Source organism: Euprymna scolopes, chromosome 17, assembly GCF_053919585.1.
Source record: "Euprymna scolopes isolate OS-2025 chromosome 17, ASM5391958v1, whole genome shotgun sequence".
NCBI lineage: Eukaryota > Metazoa > Mollusca > Cephalopoda > Sepiida > Sepiolidae > Euprymna > Euprymna scolopes.
Window position 1 is genome coordinate 120633004 of NC_136498.1, and position 17620 is coordinate 120650623.

Here is a 17620-nt window from a genome sequence, read left to right on the forward strand (position 1 = left end):
TTAATACCATCATCATTTTAGTAGATTTTCAAATCAAGTGTTCGGACTGAATAATATTAATCCGTATTGTTTGGACCATTATATTCTCTTGAGTGTTATTAACACATTTCGACCAATGTTACCCCTGATCTTCTTCAGATGTATTTTGCCTAAATCTATAATCTGCGTCTCAAAAATCCATGAAAATATTAATCATTGTTGAATTTCTCATAAAATCTAAAAAAAGTTTTAATTTTCTTACAAGATTATTTGATTATTGTTGTAAATAAAGTATCTGCACTTCTTTATACAACAAACTATTCAGAGTAATATTTCAATGACACAACGTTGACCTCAATGAGTACATTACGAACCAGTTACCAAACTTGTGACTATCTGTTGCGTTGTTCAATTCCAGTAATAAAATTATTTGTATGTTGGCTGTTCACGTTCTAAAATTATTAAATACCTTTTAATAACATTATAAAAGTCTCATAAAAATCACTGTCTGTTAACATTTTTTTCAAACTGTATCTCCTCCAAGACGGAAGGTTGCAGAATTGCACAAATGATTGCATTTTTTGTGGACCATTTTTTTTATGGGTTTTCTGGTTGTTTTGTGCTTCTAAACCAAAGGAAAATATTGATGTTCTTGTTGAACCACAGAACCCTTGAACCTTTATCCTCCACCCCCCCCCCCACCTAAAAAGACAAACTATTTCGGAATTAAAAGAATCACTTTCTGACATTTAAAGGTTTCAAAATCCCGAATGTCAACGTCTTCAATCAATCATAATCAAGAGTGATCCAAACGTTCCACATTCATTGTCCGCTACACATAATGCTAGATATTGTAAGCAAAGAATGTTTCCACGACTGTGTCAGAAGGAGATGACAGCATAACTGGACTTTACAAAGATCACTTCCATTTTCCAGTTTGCATCCATTTTATCTAGACTTGACTGGAGTTGGAAGTGTCTAATGGTGGCTTTTGTCACGGTCGCCTTCTTGGAGTATTTAGACTCCTCACCAATGCAACACTTTAATAAAAAAAATGTTTAATCTTTATATTAATATAATTAAAAGCCAACTTTGTTTGCGTGCGTGTTTTCATTGCAACTATGAGACTGAGTATTACATATTGAATGATTTTCATTTCGTATTAGTATCAATTTACTTTTATTGAAATAATAAAAAATATGCAAAACAGATACTTTAAAGCATGCGCTTTACAAAGCAGAGTGACTCATGTAGCACATCACACTGGTGTTAGTGCAGTGTAATGCTTTCATTATCATTGTGGCTGGCAAAGGACCCCCCCCCACGCCCTCTGCCAATTATTCTGTCTTTGATAAACTATTCTGTCAGTGAATGTAAATATTCATGATATAAATCTATAAGCATACGACAAGATGAAGTTTCATTCCACTAACAAAACAGATTCTATTTAAGCACTCATAGATAGGAATCCGAACAGAATAGACCTGGTAATAATCATAAAACGATGAGGAGAGGGTAACTTTCCAAAGCTCCACAAATTGCTGCATCATTACCAGAAGGAGAGTAAGAACGCGTGGTTTATTTCCATAAGCATGAATAAGCATGTTCCTAACAACAACAAAAAGAAATAAATAAAAAAGAAAAGGTTTCAAAGTCTTCGATCGCTACATACTAATGAATACAAAATGAGACATCATTTATTCAAAAATGATTTTCAGACTCGTATGAATCACTGTAGTAAAATGTGTCCTTTTAGATATCCACCAGCAGAAATATTATAATTAGACATTACAACACGATAATGTTTAAGAAAGAGAAAGAATAAAAAAAAAATATACACATATGCACAAACACACATATATAATGTGTCTTGAAACCAAATCCCAAGGATAGGAGATAGATATCTAGATGATAATGGCACAATCGATATAATTATAAAACTCAAATGACCTTGTAATGTGTGTTGTAACCCAACATCCGGTTTACGATTTCCGGTTGCGCATGCGTACATAAACATAAACCCATAATGTAATACGGAAATGAATGATGTAAAAAAAAAAAAAAAAAAGTAGAAAGTATTAACAATTGTTTATTTGGATAATTTAAACGCAAAAACATATTGGGACGCTGAAAACGTACACAGTAAAACAATACCTTTTATTGTCACGTTAATTATTTATTTGTAATGCAAATTAAAAAAGACATATTTACAAATAAATAATCAACGCGACAATAAAACGTATTGTTTTACTGTGTATGTTTTCAGCATCCCAATTGTTTTTTTTTGCGTTTAAAAAATAAACAATTGTTAATACTTCCTGCATATTTATTTATTTTTTTACATCGTTCATTTCCATATTTCGTTTAACTTATTTTAATGCAATTTTCTGACAAATAAATCTACTTTAACCCGTTGACAACCATAAGAGCATTTTACAATGGCGATTTACCCACCGCCTTCATTTTTTTTAAAATTTATTCTCCATTTTTTAATACACCTTTCTTAAAAAACATTCATATATTTCTTCTACACTACCAACATAAATAACCCCGAAAATGTTTTTTCAATTTGAGTTACAAATAAATAATCAACGGGACAATAAACTGAATTGTTTTACTTTGTACATTTTCAGCATCCTAATTGTTTTTTTTTTTCGTATTTAAATTAAAAGATATACCAAAACTTGAATTTAACTTTAAGTATTATGGCATATGTTCAGTGCACATTTACCTATAAGTATGGCAAACCATTTATAATTCAATGGCTGTAAGTTTGTTTTTTTTCAAAAATAAACAATTATAAACAGAACGTCGCATAGAAATTTTTCATTTTAATATACTTTCATAGAAATGTTTCTGTAATGTCACAAAAAAACTATTTTCTTTACGTCACAAATATGACGCTCATACATTAATTCCATAGCTAGTATAACATACTGACATAACGGGTCACGAGTAGTCTAGTATATATATATATGAAAATAACGATACAGCAGAGACAAACTCACAACACCTCTTCTGTGAGATAGAGGTTGCAGGGAAGAGAAAAGGACATCTACGAGGCTACGAAGTCTATTTTGAACTCTGTCAAGGCAAGACAAGTCCTTTCTAGCAGCTCCTGCCCAGATGTGGTAACAGTACTCCATCCTTGGATGCACTTGGCTCTTATATAGATAGAGAATTGCATCAACAGTGAGATATCTACTGGATCGATAGAAGGATCCCACCATTTTTCCAGCGGCCCTGGCAACAGATTTGATGTACGAGTTCCATTTAAGCTTGTCGAAACTTGAGGCCTCCTCAAGACGCAAGCCATTCATTTCAATTGATGCCAGATGTGGATCAGAATGTTGATGATGTAAAGAGAGAAGCTTGGTTTAAGATGCATTAAAAGTAACCAGCCACTCCTTTCCCCATTGCACCACGTGCTCAAGATCAGAGGAGAGAGAATCAGAGAGAACTTGGTCGTTTACTGTCTTAGATGTGCTACCATAAATAGTAGTGTCATCAGCATAAATGTCTACGAATGATGTAAGGATGTGATTTGCAAGATCATTAATGTAGATCAGGAAAAGAGTTGGGCCCAGGATGGACCCCTGAGGGACTCCAGCATTAACACCGTGAGCTTCTGATTTTTGCCTATCAACTACTACTCTTATGAACCTATCAGAAAGAAATGATTTAATAATTGAGAAGACATTTCCAGCTATACCATAGCTAGAGATCTTGTGAAGTAAACCTTTATGCTATACCCTATGAAAGGCCTTAGACATGTCAAGAGCAACTGCCCTAGAAAGGTTGCCTCCGTCGAGAGATTTGCTAATCCTATGAGATATAACTGTAAGCACATCTGCTGTAGATCTAGCAGAATGGAAACCATATTGTGTGTCACTAAGAAGGTTATTTTTGTTGAGATGGTTGATTACTTCTGTATTTAACACAGATTCCAGCAACTTACTCATGACGCACAGGAGACTTATTGGCCTGTACTGAGAGGGGGATGAGCGATCACCTGAATTCTTAAATATAGGGTATACTGATGAGATTTTCCAGGGAGATGGGAAGCAATTTTCCTTAAGACAACGTTTAAACAGTTTTGTAAGTATGGGCGCTAGCTCTGGTTGAAGTTTTTTGAGTACTATAATTGGAATACCATCAGGGCCAGTTGCTTTACTGGAATCAAGGTTTTTGATTAGCTTGGCAACATCACGTACAGATATACGTATATAACATAGCGTGTTTTCTGATACAGGAGGAAATATTGGGGGTTGGCGGCCTTGATCGCAAAGGGTAGAATTAGCTGCAAAGTTCTTGGCAAGGAGTTTGGCTTGTCTGATGCTGACGAGATTACCTCAGGTCCATTGATGATAGTTGGGATAGAGCACATGCTTCTGTTCAGGATTCTGTTTGCTATTTGCCAAAACTGGTGGGAACCAAGCTGCTTCTCAGCTACTTTGGACTTGACAGACTGAGTATACAACTCTCTTGCATTCTTTATTACTTTCTTACAATGGTTGCTCGCAGTCCTGAAAGCGGCTTTAGTTTCCATACATCTATTACGTTGCAAGCAATGGAAAAATTGATTTCTGTGCGTAATGGCAGCAGCACATTCTGGAGAGAACTATAGCTGACTGTTAGGTTTTTACTGGAACTTTTTTGAGGGTATGAAACGGTCTATACCTACAATTAACCATTCCGTCAGGTCTGATACTATAGAGGACACATCCTTTTTAAACATGGAACTCAGAGGTAGATCGGATATAAATGTATGGAAGCTATCCCAATCAGCATTAGTGTATCGATATACTGTAGGATGGAGAGGTACGTCTAGGGACTTATTACATTTCATTTTTATCTTAATCAATACAACAGAGTGGTCGGAGATCCAAGAGGAGACAACAGAAACTGAACATAGTTGTTTCCAGTCATCCTGGACTCAAGCAGTTCTGATTCAAGAAGAGGTGTGGTTGGAGAATGCGCAACACTTGCCTCACAATTACATGTGTAGTTACCCTTACAGGGGATATCTATCGTCTTTTGAGACTAACCGGAGTCTTCCATTATATATATATATATATATATACACACACACACAAGAGGCGTTCCAAAAGTTGTCCCTCCTATTTCTTTCATTCTGCCTAAATGGATCAGAAAGGAATGCAAATCGCATTGTTATGATGACTGAACTTATGCATTATTGACCTGAAAATTTCATCTCTTTGTTGCAGATATTGATGGTGTTAGACTAAGAAAGTAACCCCTGTCATGGAGTGCGTCAAAAGCAGAGATGCGTCATTGAATTCCTGGCTGGCAAAAGTGCATTGAAAATTGTGGTGACTATGTAGAAAAATAAATTTTGGAGTATAAGAGGTTGCTCGTTTTAATGGTACCACTCACATCTTTGGAGCTCTTCAACTTCTCAAGTTAAAAAAAATAGAAGGCTTTATTTTTGGAATGACTGTTTTGTGTATGTATATATTAAGGTCTCTGTTCAATATTAAGAGACAATGGATACTCACTGTATGAGTGCCTGTGCATGAAATTATGGAGCAAGGGTTGCACAATCTCCATTCAAACCTTTCCACAGTTGGCACCGATTGATTCCAGAGGCAATCAGACATCTTGGATGACTGGAAATGATGATGCATATACAGCATCTGGTATTCTAAAAATAGTCACCCATTTTAGTACTGGCTAATCTCAACATTTGTTCAATGGTTCAACTGAAGCTGGTGTATTAACATGATTATATATATATATATATATATATATATATATATATATATATAGGCAGCATTTTTTTTTTAGGCATATTTCATTAAATAAAATAGACATTTTTTTGTCTATTAATTCTATTTTCAATCCTTTCCAACACCCAATTAGCAACTCTCACTTCTTTACATTAGCCTGTTCCTGCCAGAAGTGAGGGCTGTCATTTGGAAGTTGGAAAGGATCGAAAATAGAATTAATAGACAAAAACGTCTATTTTATTTAATGAAATATGCCTTATATATATATATATATATATATATATATATATAATTGAATAAATTAGATATTTCATGTCTACTAATTCTGGTTTGGTTCCTATTTTATTCAACAAAATATGCTCAAAAGAAAGAATGTTGCCTAAATATATATCCCTTCTGTTTTTTGTTTCATTTTACTTCAGTCGAATGTTTCCGAAATCAAAGAGGCCCCCCTTTCTGGGCTAACCCGACATCTTTATGAGGCTCATCGATATTCAAATATTCTATTACCGTTCCTCCTTTACCTCTCAAATCCTGAAAAAGTAAAAAAGTCGAGAACATAGTTTTCCTCTCGCCAATTGACCATTTTAATGTTATAGGATATCTTTTTTGCGATCTCTTGCTCTTATTAGATTTCACAACAACAATTCGTCTAGTCTGGTGGAGTGTCCAGCTTCGTGTTGTTACTTGAGGTAAAAATTACTTGGAAAAGGTTCACCATTCTTCGTAAAAGCCAGTGTTAATTGGCCATACTGATATTTTATTTGGGCTTCGAATACGATAAGATTTTGAATATTTGGTCATGGTTTATTATTCCAAGTATCCTCATACCAGGTTGTTTTGACAAACACTTGTACAGAGAGCTTAGATATTCAAGGACAGTGTCTTGCAGGCATTTAAGTTCTCTTCGAAATATTTGTTTGTGCGTGTGTGTATAAATCTATATATTTCTATGTAAAAGATAATCTCCTAAACTAATGAACTGATCATTATAAATTTTGGAATATATATATATATATATATTCTTAGCAACACGGTGAGGAACATGAACACATCATTTTTGGGGGTGAATTTCAACATTTCTTGAGTTCATGTATATAAACTTAGTTATATGTATGTTTATATATTTCTATGCATAGGATTCACTCCTAAACTAATTAACCAATCATTACAAATTTTGAAATGCAGCTGCCTTGACGCAAGAATGGATAATATGGGCTATGTTTAGTTTAAAGCAGCAAAGAGGAGGTAGAAACCATTTGTAAAAGTTCAGATACTGTTGAAATTTTAACAAAAGGCATTAGACATCAATTAATTATTCTCAAAATTTCAATTTCTTTAATTTTAGAGGGTTTTTAGGAGGCATAAGGACTTACCTACGTCACATTTGAAAATTATCATATTTTAGATTTACATTAAATTTGATTTGTAGTTATTAGCCACCAAACAAGATTCCCTAAATTTCAATTTTTTCTTAAAACCCCTTGAGCTTAAGTCTTACATTTTTAACATTTTCTATGTATAATTTATATATAATCCAAATCAGTTAATGGATTTTGATTAAAATTGGAATAAGAATTCTAGACATAAGGTTTAGCATCTTTATCTCTTGATTTCAATATTCGTATGGGCACAAGAAAGTGGTGAGCACCCACAAAAATATTAACTATCTCGCCAACAACAACCGGAACATCTTTTTGATCTCCATATGCATTATACACATGGCTTACAAAATCAGAAAACAGCACAGCCACCATTACTCTAAACACGGTTTTCCTGGACTCGGATTGATTGAATGTCCAACATCTAGCAACTAACTTGGTAACCATTCACAAAATTATTAAGCATCTCGCCAACAACAACAGAGAGGATGTTTTTTTTGTTTTTTTTTACATGTGACATTAGTACACGGATACAAAATCAGAAAACAACACAGCTATCATGACTTTCAGAAATAACTTTTCACACTCAGATTTTTTTTTTTTTTTACTTGAGAGTCACCACTTATCAAGGCTCAAAGGTCACTCGAGGATAAGGGTTAATGAATGTAAGGTGGTAGTGTAGTAATTGTTAATGGTGTAAATTGGGTAGAATTTGATTATTTATGGGGATAGCTGAACAGGAACTTATTTATATTGGATTTGAAGGCTACCATGTTGTATTCTGACAGGAAGCATGCCAGCGAAACAGTTTCCAAAAGTGGGCTGTTATGGTAAAGCAGCCTTGTTCATGGAATCTGCATTTAAATTTAGGCAAAGAGTGGGGAAAATCATGTAGAGTGGTTGTAGCTAGTAGAGTGTTTTTTTGTGAAAATTTGGCAGGGGAAGTGACCATAGATTGGAGTTCAGTCGAGCACTTGCCATGAAAATGATGATAGCTCCTCCTAGGGGAAAGAGGCTGTAGAGAAGAGAAAAAGGCATCACCTATTAAATTTCTAAGCCAGTTTTGAACTCTATCAAAGTTGGATAAGACGCGCCAAGCAAGAGTACTCCATTTTAGAGCATATCTGGCTCTTATAGAGATAGGATTGCATCGGCAGTGAGATACTTACTGGAGTGATAGAGTGATCCAACCATTTTTCCAGCGATCTTGGCAACAGATTTGATGTATGTGCTCCATTTCAGACCAGGAATGAAGGTCAGTTCCAGAAGCTTGTCAATACATGAAACTTCCCAAGACAAGAGTCATTCATTTCAGTTGAGACGTGATGGGGGTCAGAGCAATTATGATGAAACGAGAGAAGCTTGGTTTTCAATGCATTAAAATTAACCAGCCACCTTTTTCCTCATTGCACCACGTTCTCAAGATCAGAAGAGAGGGAATCAAAAAGATCTTGGTCATTGCTAGCCTTTGAAGTGTTGCCATAGATTGTGGTGTCGTCTGCATAAATGTCTACGAATGATCTGAGATGTGATTTGGGAGATCATTGATGAAGATCAGGAAGAGAGTTGGGCCCACGATGGAACCTTGAGGGTTGGCAGTGTTAATACTACGAGTTTCTGATTTCTTCTCATCAATGACGACTCTTATAAGCCTGTCAGAGAGAAAGGATTTAATAACTGAGGGGACATTCCCAGCTATTCCATAATTGGCGATCTTGTGAAGTAGACCTTTATGTCACACTTTATCAGAAGCCTTTGATATGTGAAGATCTGTTGCTGTAGAGACAACGCCCCTGCCGAGAGATTTACTAATCTTGTGTGATATAACAGTTAGTACACTAGCTGAAGATCTCACAGAACGGAAACCATATTGCATGCTGCTGAGCAGGTTATTTTTGCTGAGGTGGTTGACCACTTCTGTTTATCACAGATTCCAGCAACTTACTCATGATGCACAAGAGAGTGATTGGTTTGTATTGAGAGGGAGATTTATTGTTGAGGTATGGAGCAACCTACATTGGTTATCGAAACATTACTTCCTTTAAAGTCCTCATGCTTGTTGAAATCCACCAAGAGTATACCTGGTGCCCTCCTTCCATACACTCGTGCATCATATCATGATTCATACGTCACTCATTTCCCTGACAATTATATATTATCCCATGCACTAATGATGAGTTTTAGTACAACTGACTACTACACTCATGCATTATACCCTAGACAATGATTTGTTATAAAATTATTTGAATTAAGTACCATATACTTCGGCATATAAGGCGACCGTCAGATGAGACGAGGTACAAAATTGGATCAAATTTTCATAAATTTATCATATATCGGTTGTATAGGACTGCCAAATCACAAAACCATATTTGTTTAGTCTAGGCTAGAGATTGCAACATCCGGTATCTTATGAAATATTGCTTTTTAAAGACGATTTTTTAAATTTGAGGGTCATCTTATACACCAAAATATACGGTAATAATCTGATGAATAAAGTGAAATTTAAACATAATTAAACATCGATATTCAATATTTTCAATCGATAATCGAACACTGTCCCAACTCTTAAATCAATTCCTTATCGTTTAATGCTGAAAAAGCAAAAACTTTACCCAACAAACATCCATCTTACCTGCAGACAGTCTAAAGCTGTATTGACGATACGGTTGCATTTTGACTGGCAGGCAAGCTCAAAAGGTAGGAAATGTTTATCAGCCTCTACAAACTCTGTTCCAGACTTTGGAAGTGGCAAAGCAGATGAAGTATTTGTTCCTTGGCTGCAAAAAAAATAAAGAAAGAAAAATAAAAAAATAAAGAAAATGGCTCTCAAAAATAAAAAAAATAAAAAAAGAAAAAAGAAAAAAGGGAAAAAAGAAAAAAAGAATTTTCTTTTACAAATGGACAATCATAAGATTTTTATGTTTCTGAATTTTTAAGATGAAGATTGATTCTTTGGACTACCGTTCGCATCTCAAGTGTTATTTGTATGCTTCAGGTGATGTAACTTCCAACCTTCTCCTGAAAAAAGGTCAGAGGTTACATTAACCAAAACACTGAAAATAATTTGAAGAACCCAAATAATACAGATTTTTTATTTAAAAATATTGACCTTAAAATGATCCTCTATATGACATTGTACCTATTTACTATGCCTCCCCACGGGACAGAGTTAGACACCAGGGTCGTTTTTTAACGTGGAGAAAAGGTACAAAAATAAAAATTGTCACAGTCGTGAAGGATTTCTCCTCCACCGAAAGAGAACAAGAAATAGAAGCGCAGCATCTGAAGAAAAGATACTACACTTTGATCTTGTCCCGAAGGCCTCTATATGACATTGTAGCATATACTCATTCTAGAGCAAAAATTGGAGATTTTAAGTACTTCCGGCAACCTCATTACTCCCTTCTCCTTTTTCCATTATTAGTCCTCATATTCTATCAGCAATGTTTCTGACAAAGGGAGAGGATTGATGTTTTCTTTGTCGGCTGTTTGGAGTGAATGATAGATGGATATTTTCAATTCTCTCATAGTATTCCACATCATTCAAGGGTCAAGCTATCGATCTCGTCAACCTTTATGCTCGAGAGTTGTTTGTAGTCTTGATAAGCGATGACTTATTAGTTTAAAAAAAAAAGGAGAGGGGGGGGACATCCACCAAATGTTGTGTTACTGTCAAAAATCAACATTCACGTGTCATATGTGGTTATTTGATCTCGTTCTCACATGCTAACATAATTAACCAATTATGTTGCTGACCGCAACCTGAAAAACAAGGCCAATAATGTTGTAATTGCACTGATAGAATTTATAAACATAAATGCATCTCGTCAATGCTTCGATAATGGTCATTATCAATGATCTACTTTCGTTAATGGCTTCGGATCTTAAATCATCAGAATTTCTTCATCAGCAACCCAAACATTTTTTAAAAACAAAAAAAAACAGCTTCTCAAATGCAATAGTCATGTTAAAAGAATGGATAAAGATAGAACAGTTGAGGTAGCAGGGTCAGTTCATTGGGGAAAACCAAGGAAAATGTGGGAGGAGGTTATAAAAATGAACCTGAGGGAAAGAGGGATGAATAAAGACATGTCCAGAGATATGTTAGTGTGGATGTCAAATTATGCCAGCATGTAAAATAGATGTTTAATTGTTGGAAAAATGGTTGCATCATTCTACCATTTCAAAAATAATCTTACTCTTGATGAAATCCTTTATTTGTATAAGAACTAAATATGTCCTAAAATGGAGTATTGTTGTCACATCTCGTGAGGAGTTGCTCGGAGCAACTATCCTGTATTGACAGAGTTCAAGGCTGTCACTGAAACTTAGGTGATGCCCTTTTCTCTTCCCTGAAATCTCTTTCCCACAGAAGAGACGTTGCGAGCATACCTCTGCTCTATCATTATTTTCATGGCAAGTGCTCATCTGAACTTCAATACCCCTCCCTGCCAAATTTTCACAAAAACACTTTTCTAACTGCAACCACTATAAACAACTTCCTCCACTATCTGTTCCTAAATTTAAATGCAAATTCCATGAACAAAACTCCTTCCCTAGAACTGCCCACCTGTGGAAGTCTGTTCCGTAGGTCTTATTTCCAGCTGATTACAACATGGTTGTTTTCAAGTATAATGTAAACAAGTTCTTGTTGAGCCCTCTCCTTAAATTTCCACTACTAATGATCACCACGCTGTTGCCTCAGTGACTACCGTATACTCATTAACTCATCCTCAAGTGGCCTTTGAGCCTTGATACTTGGTTACATCTTTGGAAAACAAAAAAAAGGAAAAGAAATAAATTATGACTCAAAAGATAAACTAAGGCCGACACTTAGAATGAGGCGTTGTTTAATTAAAACGTGTAAAATAATGTGATTTCCTAATACAAAACAATTTTTTTTTTTTTTTTTTTATATCTCCTTCTCAAACTAGGAACTTATTGGCAACAAAATCGATTCATTTAAACTTTGCTAAAGAGTTTAGAGCTTAAAACTGAAAAGTTGGTCAAAGTCAGTGATGCAAACAAATTACCACGGGTCTCTTCTGGAGTAGCACTAAAAGTTGTTTTTAAATATGTGAAAGATGTTGAAGGGATGAAAGAGAATATAAAGTAGAGCGTGTCCAAAAAGTCACTGAAGGGTTTTAAACTTAAATAGATTTTTTATTTTTAATGATTTCTTTCTTAATTTTAACACAATCTAAGACATGGGAAATTTAAAAAAAAAAAATGTAAAATTCAAACAATTTTTATTTATGAAAAATAATGTCTTAAATGTTGCATATTTTCAACTTCGCATATTTGTACTCTTTCCAAAACATTCATGACAGTTTTCAGAATCTCTGGATGGATTGTAATTTAACTTCCTTATTTCGTTCCGCAAGCTGGCAGACCTCAAAACATCAAACCCTGCAAGAATTGAAGGAAAACATCAGGAATGAAATAAGGGAGTTAAATTGCAATCCAGAGATTCTGCAATCTGTCTGTTTTGGAAAGAGCACAAATATGCAAAGCTAAGAAATGGGTTTTAAAAGACTATTTTTCATAAAGATTCTTTGAATTTTGCATCTTTTAAAAATTTCTCAAGGTCTTAGTCAGATTGTGTTAAAATTACACAGAAGATATCATCAAAAATAATCTATTTAAGTTCAAAATCCTTCAGTGACTTTTTGGACACACTGTACCAATAAACAATGAAGTTAACATGAGCTGAGATCTACATAGTTTTATGGGTAATTTTTCTTTTTTATTTGTTTACTAGAGAGGGGTACCCGGCGTTGCCCGGGTGTTTTTCGGGGTATGTGAAAAAAAACCGAAAATGTTGGAAAATAGTAAAGTGTTAAAAAAAAAAAAAAAACAGGTGCGTGTTTTTGATTGACGTGACGGAGATAGGTATTCAGCAGTAAGCATTTTGTGCAGGACAGTTTTGAATGAGGGGAATAAATCGGTTTGTTTGTTTTTAAAAACCCGCTCCCTGTTTATTAGGAGGAGCGAAATGAAAGCTACAGTCTGATATGACGAAGTCGACATTGAACAAACGTTACTTTGCTCTCTTGAGACAACTGGCTTTCGGCCTGTTGTATTTATTTGCTTCCCCACTGAGCAAATTATATCGAAAACCAAATGTAACACGTGCCAATGCGGGAAATGTGGAATAATTAACGTTTGAAAGTCAATAAAATTAACTAGACAGGCGAGCTCCGTGGATAACTCTGAGATATTACAATTTATAGATGATACAAAAAGTTTTAAGAAGTTGTGAACCGAGCAAGCGCTTCTCTGAAAGAAGCCTTTTGTGGACATCGAGGAAAAGCGTACATACATACATAGATTAAATTTTTTTTCTTTTTCTACTGATTTTCATCCCAACCAAGACACATCAACACTCAGATATAAGAAGCTAATGTAATGTAGCACACGTTTACACACGTGCTAACATGTAGACCCTTGGGACCCAACATGTTGTAGCAGAGTACGTCGCAATTAACAGAAGACAAGTAATAGCTTGACTCCCTTTTTTTTTGTAACAACATTTACTTCCAGGTACTTTCCTAAATAAAATGCGATCGTGCTCCTTCTTTCTGATTTTTGTCCTAATTGGTCTGTGCACACGTTCTTTTTATAGTCCTTTTCTTTTTCCTTGCGGCGACATCACTTCGCACATGGCTCAACATTGTCATATAGCCGCCATACTCAGTTAACACTAACATTTAAGACCAAAGCTACAGGGACACTACATAGAAAGTTGAGCAGATAGATGTCTCTCCACATTACACTTGAACTTCTGTATGTCCGTACAGTCAGGGAAGCAAGGATCTGGGAAGGAATTCCAAAGTCTAGTGATTTGAGGAAAGAAACTAAGAAGGCTTTCCAGCATCTAGGGATCTCAACAGTGTAAAGATCCCATTTAATATTTTTTCTGGATAGCGCAAAAAAATTTTTTTTTTTTTGCACAGAAAAACCAATAACATGCATATATAAATACGGGAGTGCCCCAGGGGTCTATCCTTGGACCTCTATTGTTCCTAATATTCATAAATTACCTCCCCGACAAAATTGCCTCTGAGATGGGTATATATGCTGATGACACTACACTCTATAACAGGCACGACAGGAAGACGAATGAACACATTTCTAAAGAAATGGCAGAAACACTAGAGGATGACCTCCGATCTGTAGTGGAATGGGGTCAAAGATGGTTGGTCACATTCAATGCTGCCAAGACTAAACTAGTTTCATTCAATAATTACAAGAAACCTTCTCTACCACCTATAGCAATGGCCAACGACTCTTTATCTGAGAGTACATCTTTCAAACTCCTTGGCCTAACATTCACAGGAAACATGAGTTGGAACAATTACATTGAAGGCATTGCCAGGGCCGCTGCAAGAAAGGTGGGCTCTCTCTACCGTGCTAGACAACTACTAACACCCGAAAGTATCCTGTACTTCTATAAGGCTACCATTCGCCCATGTATGGAGTACTGCTCTCACATTTGGGCTGGTGCATCTGCTACTAGTCTCTCGCTCCTTGACAAGGTTCAAAAGAGAGTTGCCAATCTGATAGGCCCTGAACTGGCATCTAAGCTTCAGCCTCTGTCCCATCGACGAAACGTTGCATCCCTCTGCCTGTTCTACAAGTATTTTAATGGTGAATGCTTTGACGAACTGCAATTATTTGTGCTCCCACGACGTGAGCACCCTCGACAAACCCGACAGGCTGCTAAATCCCACCTCCCACACTGTAGAGATCCCTAGATGTGAAAGATCTTTCTACTCCAATAGTTTCTTCCCCAGAACCGCTAGACTTTGGAATTCCATTCCAGGTCCCTGCTTCCCCAACAGTACTGACATGCAGAAATTCAAGTGTAACGTGAACCGACATCTTGCTGCCCAAATCCCTACATAGCACCCCAGTAGTTGTTGCCCCTGATAGTAGCCCCCTACACCAAAGTGGCAATTTGCCTTGTTTGGGGTGAAAATGTAATTAAAAAAAAAAAAGAAGGAAATATGAGTTTATCAACATTTCTAGGAAAATAGTGTCCATTGTATTTTAAGTATGGAACTTACCCAAATGAGAAATTAATAAATACTATAATATTGTGCTACATAGTTCAACACAAATAACAAAATTACATTGTAAGAGACAATCTTTAATTTAATCCTTCAGTTCAACACCTCTAGGTAAACAATGTTTTTTTTTTGCCCTGTTTATTTTGAATGGTCTTTTTTTACGCAACGTTCCACCAACTTACTTGACAGTGTAAAGATCCCTAGTGTGGTAAAAAATATTTTTAAACTGTTGATGGCTGCGTAAGTTCAACATGTGTGGATGTTCATTCAACTACATCTTTTCTCGTGTTTGGAAGCACTCAAGCCAATTTGTCATCGGAAAGACTGCTGTTGTGTTTAGTATTCTGATCGACGTGACAGTTCAATAACTGGTTTTTCTTTGGCACTCAGTTATGTACACACTCTGATGTCAGCTGGAAAAAAAACTCTTTATCAGCAATCTCTCATCTAAATTCAAACTAGTTTCGATAAATCACACGGGGCTAATCAATATTATTTTACTTTTTAATTCTGGCCATGTGATGCGAGTTTATTTTTTTAGGACATAATTATAAGCAATGGTTGTAAGTACATCTCACTTGTCTTTTCTTATGCTTATTGCCGTTTAGAAAGAAAAAGGAGAGTGAATCAAGATGAGTAGAAAATAAAAAGAAAAACCTATTAGAACAGCGCACGGACCCGCACATGCAAATGCACGTAAAATGACGTCACCGGTAGGGAAAAATAAAGATTTTAAAAAGGAAATCACGTTAGAGACAAGAAATAATGTTCGAAATTACGTTAGAGGCATGAATGACGCTTGGGAAGATGATCAGGTTTGTGATGTCACAACCGTAACCATCTATAATATAAATCTCACCTGTCTGTTTAAATGTATATATGTATGTTTGTTTGTATGTATGCCTAAAACTTTCGACAGACACAGGGTTTCACGAGATTGGTATTGTTTTGAAGCTCCGACCTTTGAACAAATATCGAAAAATTGGCTAAAAACATTAATTCCTTCACAGAAGTTGAACGAATTGGACTATGAAACTCTGCCTCATCTGCTATACTCTCCAGACCTCTCATCTCTGACTACCACTTTTTTGCATAAGAAATGCTTAAAAGACCGAAGTGATATCAAAAACACCTTCAATGACTTTGTCGCCACCAGAACACAAGATTTTTACATTATTTGCATGAATACATTTATTTTGCGTTGGTGAAAGTGTGTTAATTCTGATAGTGCTTATTTCGATCAATAAATTTTTGTTTAAGATATGTGCACCTGAATTTAAAAAGGTAAAAACCCGATGATGAGGGAAGGTTCTGTCATGATTTCTCCATTGCCTATGACCTCACTCAGATTGTTCAGGAACCCACCCGTGTGCCCGACAATGATGGCCAGTATGCGAGCCTACTAGACCTTTTTCTCACAACTTGCCCTGAACTATGTTCAGTTTCTGTTCTGTCGCCTCTTGGCTCTTCCGACCACTCTGTTGTATCAATTAAGATAAAAATGAAATGTAATAAGTCCCCAGACGTACCTCTCCATCGTACAGTATATCGATACACTAAGGCTGACTGGGATAGCTTCCGTACATTTATATCTGATCTACCTCTGCATTCCATGTTTAAAAAGGATGTGTCCTCTATAGTAATAGACCTGACGGAATGGTTAATTGTAGGTATTGACCGTTTCATACCCTCTAAAAAGTTTCAGCAAAAACCTAACAGCCAGCCATGGTTCTCTCCAGAATGTGCTGCTGCCATTGCGCACAGAAATCACTTTTTCCACTGTTTCCAATGTAATAGATGTATGAAAACTAAAGCCGCTTTCAGGACTGCCAGCAACCATTGTAAGAAAGTAATAAAGAATGCAAGAGAGTTGTATGCTCAATCTGTTGTCCAAAGTAGCTGAGCAGCGGCTTGGTTCCCACCAGTTTTGGCAAATAGCAAACAGAATCATGAACAGAAGCGTGTGCTCCATCCCAACTATTATCAATGGACCTGAGGTAATCTCGTCAGCATCAGACAAAGCCAAACTCTTTGTCAAGAACTTTGCAGCTAATTCTACCTTTTGCGATCAAGGCTGCCAACCCCCAATATTTCCTCCTGTATCAGAAAACACGCTATGTGATATACATATATCTGTACGTGATGTTGCCAAGCTAATCAAAAACCTTGATCCCAGTAAAGCAACTGGCCCTGACGGTATTCCAATTATAGTACTCAAAAAACTTCAACCTGAACTAGCGCCCATACTTACAAAACTGTTTAAACGTTGTCTTAAGGAGAATAGTTTCCCATCTCCCTGGAAAATTTCATCAGTATGCCCTGTATTTAAGAATTCAGGTGATCGCTCATCCCCCTCTCAGTACAGGCCAATAAGTCTCCTGTGCGTCATGAGTAAGTTACTGGAATCTGTGTTAAATACAGAAGTAATCAACCA

The 17620-nt window shown here is 36.0% G+C and overlaps 1 protein-coding gene across 7 annotated transcripts in view; it reads right to left on the reverse strand.

Annotated features, from left to right (window-relative positions):
- The window catches only part of LOC145296942 (brefeldin A-inhibited guanine nucleotide-exchange protein 1-like), a 259000-nt gene that overhangs the window by 116177 nt on the left and 125203 nt on the right, over positions 1-17620 (reverse strand). For all 7 annotated transcript variants that reach the window (XM_080143154.1, XM_080143149.1, XM_080143148.1 and 4 more), the window contains one exon: positions 9747-9891. In XM_080143154.1, coding sequence (XP_079999280.1) covers positions 9747-9891 — 145 coding nt within the window. The remainder of the gene's footprint in view (positions 1-9746; positions 9892-17620) is intronic.